The following is a 14,264-nucleotide window of genomic DNA, read 5'->3' as shown; positions in this document are numbered from 1 at the left end:
GATGGTATTGTTTCATGTTGAAAATTGTGAAAAACCATGCAATGAGTTAGTGTGTCTGAACTTTTCAGAGGTACTATATATGGCAAATGTAAAAGTAGCTTTTTCTATTGTGTCACAATTTTGTAAAATCATGTCAAGCTTTAATGTGAATCAATAAAACTTTACAAAAACAAGCATGAATTGTGTTTTTATTATGAACCATACAAAAATGTGACACAATATTATCAGCAATTCTCATTCAGTAACTAGATCTAGTGTATAAAAACTTACATCATGTAATGTTTGCATGCTTCAAAATAAAAATAGGTAACATGATAAGTTATTGGTATTGAGCACCAACCTACAACATCTCTGATGTTATGTCAGAACAAACAGAAGACAGTCTTGTGAGGATTTTATGTCTGGAGTAATATAAGAATTATTCAATCTTATAAACCTACGTTTTTTTTTTGTGTTTTTTTTTTTTACAAAGCACTGAGAAAGAGCTTGTCCATAGCTAGTCTCATATAGTGGGACTTTTAAAGCTTTATAGAAGGAATAAAAAGACTGAGTGGAAACATACTGCATTCACCTAAGTTCAAAATGGGCTTAACATTGTTTAGTGGTCAATCATCCACATGGTTCTAACCCTAAAATCACACGTGGCAGAACCTCCAAAGCAGCACTCTGCAGAGTTCGTACTAGTCCCATTTACAACCTAAAATGCCAGAAAAAGCTACAAATATTCGTATGTTTTCATGAAAAGCTTTTTATTTGTCGGTTCTACTGCAGATGATGACATGATTGCTTCTGCCTGCTGGTTTGTTATCAGAATAAGGAAACAGACTTTTCATTTTAGGATAGTCGGCAGCCAAGGGGAAATATAAAAAACAACTGTGGATTGAGAAGTAAAGGTGTGACATCGTAAAGAGAGCTCAACAAACCCTGATCCACTCACCACTCAACACATGCTGAGCCAAGATTCCAAAAAGAATGACAAATGGCTCAACTTGTGGGTTACAGCTGATCGTGAAAGACTAAAGACTAAGAATCCAGAATTGAGCAATTCCAACAACCTTTATGTGTAATGAGACTCTTTGAAGGTATGAATGAAACAAAGACGAGCAACCAATTGTCAGTGGAATCAAATGTCTGATTGGATAGCTGGCACTTGGTATCACATTAAAGTGTTGATAGACATTTGTTTATCTTTACATAAACAAAAAAATTGATTTATACATCCATTTTCCTTCCGTTCTATTTCTTGTACAGTGTAGGGAGTGCTGGAGCCTATCCCAGCTGTCACTGGGCTACAGATGGGAAATACTCTGGAGGAGTCTCCCAAGTACGAGATAGCTCTGGAGCTGCCCAGTGGAATAGTGGAGCGAGTGTGCGGATACACACATACCCCCCTGGCTGAGCACCTTATTGTTAGAGTTATCCTCAGTGAATGAGTTGGTCAATTCTCTGCGTTTTACATTTATATGCACTGAGCAGCACTTCAGATTATTTGGCCAACTCTGGGCGGTGTCTTGGAAGAAGTGCCACTTGAGAATTCAGTTTTGTTGATGGAATGACTTGGCGGGAAGAGATTGGGAGGAACAGCCTTCCTGATCTATACCCGAGCAGTGTTTTGTTATTGGACTTATGTGCTCGTGATGGATTGCTCATAACGAATGCCATGTTCCTGAGCGTGCCTGAGGCGACTGTGGAGAGAAACGACTCCCTTTTAACAGGAAGAAACCTCTGGCACAACTGGCCGAGATTAATGAATGCTTTGATGACTTTGAGGCTAAATTACAGTTACTTGCAGCCTCACAGCCCGAACTACATGCCCATGTGGCCAACCAGGAGCAAGGTTCTAACGACGCCTGCATGCAAGCACTGACCTCAACTGGGGACGTTGTGAGTCGGTGGGGGGAATACTTCGAGGACCTCCTCAATCCTACCGACACACCTTCCGAGTCGGAGAGCTCGGACGTGGGGCCTCCCATTTCTGGGGCTGAGGTTGCCGAGGTGGTCAAAAAGCTCCTCGGTGGCAAGGCCCCGGGGGTGGATGAGGTCCGTCCCGAGTTCCTCAAGGCTCTGGATGTGGTAGGGCTGTCTTGGTTGACACGCCTCTGCAACATCACGTGGACATCAGGACGGTACAGGGGGATCACACTCCTCAGCTTCCCTGGTAAGGTCTATTCAGGGGTACTGTACTAGAAAGGAGGATCCGTCGGATAGTCGAACCTTGGATTCAGGAGGTGCAGTGTGGTTTTCGTTCTGGCTGTGGAACAGTGGACCAGCTCTACACCCTCAGCAGAGTCCTGGAGGGTGCATGGGAGTTCGCCCTACATATGTTTTGTGGACTTGGAGAAGGCGTTCAACAGCTGCATTTGATTTGCCATTGTGTTTTCTCTTTTGCCGTTGTGATTTGCACTTCAGGGCCACCTGAAGAGAACAAGAGAACTTTCCAACCAGACCCTGAACTTGACATCCTTGGCTGCTCGCAGGGTACAGCAAAACAACCTACAGCAATGCGACAATCTCTGATGCTGGGGATTATTGTTGCTAAAAGGCTCATCCCGATGGATTGGAAGTCTATCTCTCCCAGCTCCTTATAGAGATGGCTAGCTGATATGACCTCTGTCATACAGATGGAAAGATTCAGGTTTATGAAGATTAATTGGACTGGAAAGTTCTGTTATTTGGGACCCATTTCTTGCCTACCTAAACATGATCACGACAAGGTTAAGTTCTCATGTGGCCCTTCTCTCCAGGACTTGGTTGAGACACAGTGCATACATTTTGTACATGTGTAACTGGTAGTTTTATTTATTTCTTCATTCATTTGCACATGTACCCCCTGGAAAGCCAGGAAGCTCTAGTCTTATGGATTTGTGTCAAAAGCTTTACAAGATATTTTGAATACTTTTGTAGTTTTATTATGTTAGTTTTTTCCCCTCCATTCTAAGTAATTCAATTTGGTCTCTCACATGCCCATGTCTCCCCCCTTCCCCAGTCTGCAGCGCCTCAGCTGATTTCCAGGATATCAGAAGACTCCAGCAGTGTATTGGCAGTCCAGCTGAAAGTACCCGACATCAACACACCCGCCAAGTCCACCATGCTGAACAATAAAACCAACAGTATGAGCTCTCTGAGCTCTGAATGTTCTCTGTTTGAGCTCGAGACTTTCTTCAACCGCTGGGCCCCTGATAAAGACTCTTTATTGGCCTCCGGTGACCCTTCATGTTGTTTCACCAATGATGATTCAATGGTTGATGATCAGGATGAAGTTAGTGTTGTAGAGATCAAGTCCCATCCTTGGAATACATTTGTGCCATCACATGCTTCAGATTCATCAGCAACAACCCTGAGTGGAGGGTATAGATTGTCCTCTGCAGCCAGCAGCTCAGTAGGTAATGTACCATTATGTTTTCTTCATGCAGCCTTCATGTGCAGCTGTTATTGTGATTTAAGCGCGACTGTTTCACTGAAATGATCCGATATATCCTGCCAAGTGCACGTCGCCTGTGTATATATTTCTGAGTTGATTCATTTTCGCTCACACAGTTCAGTCTCTTGAACACAATCTCATTACTGATCACAAATAGATTTCTTTTGTCTGACAAAGACTTTGTGAATATAAATATTCACTGGAGAGTGCTCCTGCAGGAGACTCCCTCGTCCTGCTGGGGGACTTCAATGCTCACGTGGGCAATGACAGTGAGACCTGGAGGGAGGTAATTGAGAGGAACGACCCCCCGGATCTGAATCAGAGCGGGATAGTGTTCTGTTGTTGGACTTCTGTGCTCGTCATGGACTGTCCATAACGAACACTATGTTCAGGCATAAGGGTGTCCATATGTGCCGCAGCTCGATGATCGACTTTGTGGTTGTATCGTCGGACTTGCGGCCGTATGTCCTGGACACTCGGGTGAAGAGAGGGGCGGAGCTGTCAACTGATCACCACCTGGTGGTGAATTGGTTCCGCCCGCTGTTGGGGGAGGATGCCAATCAGACGGGGGAGGATGCCAATCAGACGGGGGAGGATGCCAATCAGACCTGGCAGGCCCAAACGTATTGTGAGGGTCTGCTGGGAACGTCTGGCGGAATCCTGTGTTGTGAGTAGGTGGGGGGAATACTTCGAGGACCTCCCTCAATCCTACCAACACACCTTCCGATGAGGAAGCAGAGTCGGAGAGCTCGGACGTGGGGCCTCCAATTTCTGGGGCTGAGGTTGCCGAGGTGGTCAAAAAGCTCCTCGGTGGCAAGGCCCCAGGGGTGGATGAGGCCCATCCAGAGTTCCTCAAGGCTCTGGATGTGGTAGGGCTGTCTTGGTTGACATGCCTCTGCAACATGGCATGGATATCGGGGGCAGTGCCTCTGGACTGGCAGATCGGGGTGGTGGTCCCCCTCTTTAAAAATGGGGACCGAAAGGTGTGTTTCAACTACAGGGGGATCACACTCAGCCTCCCTGGTAAGGTCTATTGGGGGGTACTGGAGAGGAGGATCCATCAGATAGTTGAATTTCGGATTCAGGAGGTGCAGTGCGGTTTTCGTCCTGGCCGTGGAACAGTGGACCAGCTCTATACCCTCGGCAGGATCCTGGAAGGTGCATGGGAGTTCGCCCAACCAGTCTGTGTTTTGTGGGCTTGGAGAAGGCCTTTGACCGTGTCCCTCGGGGAGTCCTGTGGGGGGTGCTCAGGGAGTATGGAGTGCCGGACCCCTTGATATGGGCTGTTTGGTCTCTGTATGACCGGTGTCAGAGTTTGGTCCGTATTGCCGGCAGTAAGTCGGACATGTTTCCTGTGAGGGTTGGACTCCGTCAGGGCTGCCCTTTGTCACCGATTCTGTTCATAATTTTTATGGACAGAATTTCTAGGTGCAGCCATGGCGTTGATGTGGTCTGGTTTGGTGACCTCAGAATCGGGTCTCTGCTTTTTGCGGATGATGTGGTTCTGTTAGCATCGTCGGGTCGTGACCTTCAGCTCTCACTGGAGCGGTTTGCAGCCGAGTGTGAAGCGGCTGGGATGAGAATCAGCACCTCCAAATCCGAGACCATGGTCTTCGGCCGGAAAAGGGTGGAATGCCCTTTCCGGGTCGGGAATGAGATCCTTCCCCAAGTGGAGGAGTTCAAGTATCTCGGGGTCTTGTTCACGAGTGAGGGACGAATGGAGCAGGAGATTGACAGGCGGATCGGTGCGGCGTCTGCAGTGATGCGGGCTCTGCACCGGCCCGTCGTGGTGAAGAAGGAGCTGAGCCAGAAGGCCAAGCTCTCGATCTGTGTTCCTACCCTCACCTATGGTCACGAGCTGTGGGTAGTGACCGAAAGAACGAGTTCCTACCCTCACCTATGGTCACGAGCTGTGGGTAGTGACCGAAAGAACGAGATCGCGAATACAAGCGGCCGAAATGAGTTTCCTCCGCAGGGTGTCTGGGCTCTCCCTTAGAGATAGGGTGAGAAGCTCGGTCATCCGGGAGGGGCTCGGAGTAGAACCGCTGCTCCTCCGCATCCAGAGGAGTCAGATGAGGTGGCTCGGGCATCTGGTTAGGATGCCTCCTGGACACCTCCCTGGTGAGGTGTTCTGGGCACGTCCCACTGGGAGGAGGCCCCGGGAAAAAACCCAGGACACGTTGGAGAGACTATGTCTCTCGGCTGACCTGGGAATGTCGCGGGGTCCCCCCGGAAGAGATGGAGGAAGTGGTCGGGGACAGGGACGTCTGGGTTTCTCTGCTCAAGCTGCTGCCCCCGCGACCCGAACCCCGGAGAAGCGGAAGATGATGGATGGATGGATGGATGGTTATTCTACCTTTTTTTTCAGAAAAAAAGCAAGATAAAATGGTAAGATAAAATTCAAAGTCAGCTGCAGGTCTTCAGTTTAGTTTTGTTGGGCTCAGCTGCCTGATTTAGTTCTTGTGGGACAGTTTCACACCCCAGGGGAGCTTCCTTTTACTATCAGAGGATTACCTTTGGGTTTTTTAGATTGGAAAATCACACGGCAACATTTATCCACAGCTATCTGCATCCTTTCTGTGGTCTTTTCAGTGAATCTGTTGTGACACTATTCTCCGTGACCTGTCTGCAGGGACGTCTGAGTCCACACCTTTGAGGATGCTGCCTCCATGTAAAAGACCAGCAGTCATGGCAACGAATGCACGGGCTCAACTGCAGCAGCGGCATGGCAGCAAACTCTCTCAGCTGTCCTTCAGCACAGCTGCTGTCAGTAACAGGAGTGGTGGTGACAACATAGGTGTCTCTGGAATCAGCTCAACCAGTAGGACTATAAGCTGCACTGTGGCTCAACAGTCCTCTTTGTCTGTCAATGGAAGCACGGCTGCATTGGCAGACGCTGAGGTAGCTAGCACTGCACAGCATCAACCCAGCACAATCGCTTGCCACCGTGAAAGTTCGACGGCCAGCACTGGACCTTGGGAGCGTCGCAGAAAAAGCTATGTATGCCGAGCCTGTGGCAAGGCTTTTTCAGGCCTGTCCAACTTAGAGGCCCATGAGAGAGTCCACACAGGGGAAAAACCGTTTGCCTGTAACACTTGTGGGAAACGCTTCTCAGAAGCTGGAAACCTGAAGAAGCACCAGAGGGTTCACACTGGGGAGAAGCCCTTCAGCTGTGACCAGTGTGGGAAGAAGTTTGCCTGGATCTGCAACCTCAGGACACACCAGCAATCTACCATGGTCTGCAGACCACAAACGAGGGGGGCTTTAGGAATGTGCCGATCACACACACAGTAAACTGAGGAGGACAAGAGCTGCTGTGGACACTTCCTCATTCTTAAACGGTGATACAGCAACAGTATAAAATTTGGAACAGTTAACATGTTCACTTATTGTCTTTTGTATGTTCAAAATGTTTTTTCTAATTTATGATCAAACCATTACCTCTAAGTTAAAGGGTGTCTCTGGAGAAACTCAAGTTCTGAACCTTCTTAATGTGTCCATGTGGTGTTTTTTATTTGGTAGTAAACATACCCTGATCTAAACAAGCAGTCAGCAGCTAAACTGAACTACCTTCTTCAAGCTCACAAGCAACTATATAATGTATATTTTCATGATTCATGGTAGACATTGATTTAGTTTTTTGCTTTTCATGACTATAGATTGCATAAAGTATAATGTTTTTCCAAGGCCTGATGTCAGCTATGGGCTAATGTCAAGCTGACAGTTCAACCCAAAAACTGGTAAGTGCAGCTGGTGAAGAACAAGTACAAGGATTCTTGTTTTGAGAAAAGATTTAAGGAGAATTGTTATTTTCCACACGTCTTTGTACTGAAAGTGTGAAACAACTGTACACCAATTAGATACACATGCATTGAAAGCTTCAGTAGTCTTGGTAACAAACCATCATCAGCAGTGCTTGGGAGAATGGATGCGTTCCAACAATAGTGTTCCAGTTATTTGATGTTGTTCATTACTGTCAACTTCTCTGAAATCTACTCCCTTCCAGTTCACAACAAGAGAGACTGAAAGTGTAGCTCTTCAGATACGTAGGAAGCACAGTCTTTTGTGTCAATCAGACAGCGATGTTCCAATGTCCTCAAGTTGCTCCTTTAAGATGATATTTTGTCCTGTTCAATGTAATTTTGTACATTTGAACTTTGAAATTGCTGTAATTAACCTTTCAATGAGACACAAATCAAATTAAATTCTCTCTGTCTATATTCATCTCTGTTGAGTTCTGCTGTCTTTCAGTGGTGTTATTAGAGCTAAATTGAACTTTTGAGATGACTTCTGTTATGAACTGGCATTATATATTAAAACACAACTAAATTAAATTATCTGTATGTGTTAATCTCAGACAATTATGACACTCATTAGAGCAATCAATTAAGTCTCTCATAAAAAATAGATTGTCCATTATTGTTCATCCTAGCACACAGTAGGCCTGGCTCATGTGCACCACTGCATCTATGCAGTCTTTAAGTCTATTTGCAAGAACCTTTGCAATAATTTTATAGTCTGTGGACAGCAGGGAGACAGGTCTCCAGTTCTTTAGAAGACCAAGATCCCTCTTTTTGGGCAGAAGAGTCAGAACGGCTCGAATGCAGCTGATTGGCAGTCCAAATATCCTGGCATTCTGTGAGGACATCAAATAAATCTGACTGATAAAACTGCAGGGAAACCATTAATTCCAGGGGACCAACCACAGCTGTGTTGTCGTACAGCAGCAGACACCTCAAAAGAAACAGAGGACTGATCCTTGGCCAAACACCTAACTTCCTTCACTAAGTTCTTAAGAATATCCTTTTCAGCAGCTATAGTGTGCGTTGTAAATAGAAAAAGGAAATTCTTCAATTGATTTTTCCATATTTCCCACTACTGGGCAAAGTTAATGAAGTCTTTCTTCCTAAGCTTCCAATGAGTCCTAAAGTCAGAGACCTACAAAAATCTTCATTTTGAAGGAGTTGGGTGTTTAAATGCCAATAGAAAGAGAGTTGCAGTGGGACGATTAAAGAGATGTCTATGGTGACTAAATGATGATCTAAGAAACCAACTGGAGAGATGTTTGGCATCCATGACAACCTATTGTCATGGATTTGATTGTTATAAAAGCAATCTAAGTGAGCAGCCTTCACATTATCATCAGAAACCATCCAGGTGTACTGCCTGATTGTATGATGGAATTTTCTTCAATCATCTATTAAATCCCCCCCCATGAGCTGTCACCGTGGTGGGGGGGTTTGCGCGCCCCAATGAGTCTGGGAGCTATGTTGCCCGGGGCTTTAAGCCCCTGGTAGGGTCACCCAAGGCAAACAGATCTTAGATGAGGGACCAGACAAAGAACAGCTCACAAAAACCCCCTATGATGATAAACAATATTGTTGGAGAACGCGTTCCTTCGCCCGGACGCGGGTCACCGGGGCCTCCCCCTGGAGCCAGGCCCAGGGGTGGGGCCTGCCGGCGAACGCCTGGTGGCCGGGTCTGTGCCCAGATGACTCGGGTCGGGTCGGTCCTTGGGCTTAATCTTTTTCGCCCAGTGAAAAAAAAAAAAGTATAATCATCGCTGCTGTTTACCGTGAATCATGGTGAATTTCCCCTTGGGGATCAATAAAGTATCTATCTATCTATCTATCTATCGTTCGTAACGAAAGTCTGCATGGAGCGGGGACAGACATGACACCGCTGCGTGCACGCCTTTAGCGGAGAAGAAGATGGAGTTGGTGAAGAGCAAACTTGCTATAGGTGAATTCACCATCGCTACAGGAGTGGGAAAATCAGAGGTCTGGAAAGTGTTTGGAGTGGTGCTGGATTCTGATGGAAATTCCACAGGTTATGTGCAATGCTCAAAATGCAAGGTGCTGTTAAAATATGACAGCAAAAAAACAGGGACATCCAGCCTGAGCCGCCATACAGTAAGCTGTGGGCATTCGGCCACCGCCACTGCACATAAGTGCCGTAACGACCCACAGCCCGTCAGTCTCCATAGGATAACATGGGAAAACTCGACCCCCGGGGTCGGGCGGGGTTCGGGTAGATAATTCATATTGATGTGTCGGGTTACATCGGGCTCGGGCTTTGAAAGCCACGGGCCAGGTCGGGTCGGGTTGTAATTTTCAGGCCCGTTGAGAACTCTAACTCCCACCTCCGGCAGAGCTTCAACCATGTCCCGGGGAAGGTGGGGGACATTGAGTCCGAATGGGCCATGTTCCGTGCCTCCATTGTTGAGGCGGCCGACCGGAGCTGTGGCCGTAAGGTGGTTGGTGCCTGTCGTGGCGGCAATCCCCGAACCCGCTGGTGGACACCAAAGCCGTCAAGCTGAAGAAGGAGTCCTATCGGGCCTTTTTGGCCAGTGGGACTCTGGAAGCAGCTGATGGGTACCGACAGGCCAAGCGGAACGTAGCTTCGGCGGTTGCTGAGGCAAAAACTTGGGCTTGGGAGGAGTTCGGGGAGGCCATGGAGAATGATTTCCGGACGGCCTCGAAGAGTTTCTGGTCCACCATCCGGCGGCTCAGGGGGGGGGGAAGCGGTGCACCGTCAACACCGTGTATGGTGAGGGCGGGGCTCTGCTGACCTCATCTAGGGACGTCGTGAGTCGGTGGGGGGAATACTTCGAGGGCCCCCTCAATCCTCAAAATCATTTTCTGCTACTAATGCAGTCATGTGGGAAATTGATGGAAGATGAGGTTCAGGTGTTTCTATAAACTGCAGTATCTGCAGTACAGTTCCAGTCACTTCCTAAATCTATAACTGATCTGCATTGTTTTTAATAAATTTAATCTCTCAGAGGGATTAATGGGCCTCCTGCAACAACCGTTGGTACAAACAGATTTGTTCTTAAATCGATTGATTTAAGAGAATTTGCGCATTCACCAATTTGTTCGTATTTTACGTTTTCTTTTGCGAACAGAATTTGCGAGTGATCCAGACCTGTCGTAGGAGTTTCCTAAAATAGTCCGCTGTTATTCCAATCAAGTTTGCTTGACTAATGGATTGTATATTTAATTACTTTTGTTATAAATTGGCTTTATTCTTAGACTTTATGTATTCATATTCTGTAGTTCTCTAGATAATCTATGTTCCTAGTTTGTACGTTACACTCTGCTCATACAACGCGAATGTATGTCCAACACTTTAAGATGACGTAGCGGGATAAAATAACTGGGTCAGATAAAGCGTCTCTTCGGACAGATAGGTCTGGTGCAGTAGATGCACGCCTGAAACAACACTCACACACACACATCGCTTATCACATCCAAAGAACATGACGAAGACGGTGGATGGCCTGCTCACATCATGAGTAAATATTCAATGATGCGTCGTCAAATGTAGGTACAACCTCTGAGATAAGGGTGAACATAAATATGAAATGTTTCCGGATCTCGGGACTTGGTCGGACGGATTTCATGCGAGAACTCTGTCTCTCCGAGTCCAGCGCTGATACTTGACCTGTGACCTCCAATAAATACTTTGTTTAACTTACGACTGCTCCAACTGGTTCTTGGGCTTCCAATATAAAGAATCGGGTCTAACACTTTGAAGCAAACATAAATAAATATATACATTATACCCATATGATGTATAATAGCACTTTGAGATTCCGTATGAAATGAAAAGTGCTTTACAAATGTAATTGATTATTATTATTATTATTATTATTATTATAATGCATATTATATTATAATGATGCTGAAATGATTCTGTTTGACTTAAATTATGCACTAATAAGGTTAATCTGACTCTGTAAATAACAAAGTCAATGGGAAGTGTAACCAGTGGCTGACTTGCTACTTTTGGATGCCTTAGCGCGTCAGGCTCTTGGAAGAGAGTGTGTGTTCAGAGACCGTGTAGATCTCCTGCGGACACAGACGAATGGCTGACATCGCGATTTAGATTGCCAAGGACTGTGCTGCTGCAAATATGCAGCTTGCCGATCAAACTCACCACACGTCCAGGTCCTCACCACCCTTGGATTTTTGGCCTCTGGAACCTTTCAGAGGGAGATTGGAGACAGATCGCGGGTGTCCCAGTCCTCTGAGTCGTGCGCTCCCCTTGGTCATCAAAGCTCTCATCAGTTTATCACCCATGGTACATCAGATTCCCATACACCGCTGTCCAACAAGTACAAATTAAGAGGGACTTTAATGCCGTGGCTGGACTGCCAAACATAATTGAAGCAATAGACTGCACACATATACGCATCAAAGCACCCGTGCTGTTGTGGAGCGCACTATTGGTGAGCTGAAGGCCAGGTGTCTCGATACAGCGGGGGGCAAACTGCTCTATAGCCCAGAGAAGGCATGCCGGATTTGCACAATATTGCCATGAACGAGGGTCTCCTACTACCTGAACCAGCCCAGGCAGACCAGAAGGTGTGGTGCCAGAAGACCCCCCTCATGGACCGCCCCATCAAAGTGCCATCATGATGAGGCAACAACTGATTGCACGGCTTTAGTTGCAGTCATTGAGTGCCTGGCCACGGCGAGACGTTTTTGTTTTTTTTAAGCCATTTTAATATTACATTTTAATAATTCAAACTGGGGTTTCTTTGGGGTGTTGTTTCTGTAGCTTAGCAACAACTTAGCTGATGATGTAACACAGCGTCAGCAGGTAACACAGATGAACTCTTTCAATAGACAACATGAACAGAAACTTACTGCTAACAGTTCAACATCTGGGGTGCAGAGACACTCCTTCTCAGTGACATGTCCAGGATTACACCATCTGTTGTTAACAAGCTCTGTGATCCTCCTCCTTTACTGTTACCGCTCTGTCTGCAGTCTCTGTCTGCAGTCTCTTTCTGCCAGTATCGTCTTAAAGCTGAGTGGAGAGGTGTTACAGTTGTTCCTGCAGCCAGGTCTCAGCGAAACAAATATTGCCTTCCTGATATTCCTGAGATGTCAAGGCTTCAAGCTCATCCATTTTATCTACAAGAGATCTCATACTTTACCTGACGATCAAAGGGTGAAATGACTGAAATTTCCTTCTCCTTCTTCTTCCCACTCTGCATCTTAGATATCTCCTCTTTAATTAATCTGGATTTGTCTTGTTCTCGACATTAAGTTTTTCTGAGCTCTATTAGCTTGACAGCTTTTCATGAATGGTTAGAATTATTTGGACTGTATGGAAATTAATCAACAGTAAATAAACTGTATTTATTTAGTAATTTATTTAGTAATGTTCTGGAATGCGCCGCTGAGGGTGGCAGCACGTTGGAGTAGCTCTGTACCTCACATTGAGATTCTTTTTTTCTAAATTTCATTCCTGTTTTTTCTTGGAAGAAATAACATTTTTTGGACAACTGTTCCTTCCTGCCTTGGATGCTGTGCAGCTGGATTGATTTTTCCCAATACTTTTGTATATTTTGCTCTTTTGTTATGATGCATAACCATAGCAACGGGGTGGTTTACAACAGGGAGCAGCTGATTAACATTGGAAAAGCAGAAATAATTCGACAACTGAAGCCAGAAATCCCACTGGAATTGAAAAGGAGGCGTCGTGGATGCAGAGCAGGAGCAAAGAGGAGAGAGAGAAAGAAGAAGTTCAAACCATCTCTGCCATCCATCATCATGGGCAATGTAAGATCGTTAGCTAACAAGTTGGATGAACTTCTAGCCTTGACAAGGACTCAGCAAGAATATCGGGAATGTAGCATTATGTGTTTTACTGAGACATGGCTGCAGGATCATATCCCCGACTCCAGCGTCTCTTTGCCGGGCTTCCTGACTGGACGAGCAGATCGAGATTTAAAGAGTAGCAGGAAAAGGAAAGGGGGTGGATTGGCAGTGCTTGTCAACAACAGATGGTGTCACCCAGGACATGTTACTGTGAAGAGTCGTCTCTGCAGTCCTGACATTGAACTATTGGCAGTTTTCGTCCATATTATTTGCCAAGAGAGTTCACCAGTGTTGTTTTGGTGGCGGTTTACATTCCACCCTCAGCTGTTGCCGACACTGCATGTGATGTCATCAGTTCCGTTGTTGCTAAGATACAGACACAACACCCCAATTCTTTTGTGGCAATATCTGGTGATTTTAATCATGCCTCACTCTCTGCTACACTGCCAACTTTTCAACAGTTTGTCAGCTGCTTTACCAGAGAAAACAAGACATTGGATTTGTTTTACACAAATGTCAAAGATTCATACATTTCCAAATCAAGACCTCCCCTGGGTAAATCAGATCACAACCTTGTTTTTCTCTGTTCAGCATATAAACCCCTTGTCCAGAGACTACCTGTCACAAAAAGGACTGTTAGAAAGTGGTCACAGGAAGCTGAAGAAGCCTTACAGGGTTGTTTTGATGCAACCGATTGGATTTCTCTTTGTAAGCCACATGGAGAGGACATTAATGCCATGACTGAGTGTGTGACTGACTATATAAACTTCTGTGTGGACAACACCATCCCCACCAGAACAGTGAGATGCTTCCCTAATAACAAACCCTGGATCACCAGTGAGCTAAAGGAACTATTGAACAAGAAAAAAAAGAGCCTTTAGGGAGCGAGACAGGGAGTTACTGAGGAGTATACAGAAGCAGCTCAAAGTCAAGATCAGAGAGAGCAAGGAGGTATATAGAAAGAAGCTTGAGAGTAAACTGCAGAGGAGCAATATCAGAGATGTGTGGTCAGGAATGAAGAAGATCACAGGCCTCAAGCAGAGGGAGGATCGGATGGAAGTCTGGACAGAGCAAATGAGCTGAACACATTCTTCAACAGGTTTAGTTCAGGAACAAGCTCATCATCCTCCCCTCCTGTTCCTAGCCAAAGAGACATCCCACTCTCCTCTGACCCACAGCTTTCCTGTAACATCTCCACCTCCACCTCAGTCATGGATTCTTCTGCTTCC

General features: G+C 46.0%; 1 protein-coding gene across 1 annotated transcript in view; it reads left to right on the top strand.

The window, feature by feature from the left end:
- LOC142379122 (uncharacterized) overlaps positions 1-7,641 on the top strand; it is a 34,343-nt gene extending 26,702 nt beyond the window's left edge. The window contains exons 7-8 of the mRNA XM_075464258.1: positions 2,987-3,383; positions 6,054-7,641. Of these exons, the coding sequence (XP_075320373.1) occupies positions 2,987-3,383; positions 6,054-6,715 (1,059 nt within the window). The 3' untranslated portion in view covers positions 6,716-7,641. The remainder of the gene's footprint in view (positions 1-2,986; positions 3,384-6,053) is intronic.
- Positions 7,642-14,264: the final 6,623 nt, after the last annotated feature.

This window comes from Odontesthes bonariensis, chromosome 4 (assembly GCF_027942865.1).
Source record: "Odontesthes bonariensis isolate fOdoBon6 chromosome 4, fOdoBon6.hap1, whole genome shotgun sequence".
In the NCBI taxonomy this organism is placed as follows: domain Eukaryota; kingdom Metazoa; phylum Chordata; class Actinopteri; order Atheriniformes; family Atherinopsidae; genus Odontesthes; species Odontesthes bonariensis.
The sequence above is the reverse complement of the archived record's forward strand: the minus strand, read 5'-3'. Positions and strand labels throughout refer to the sequence as shown.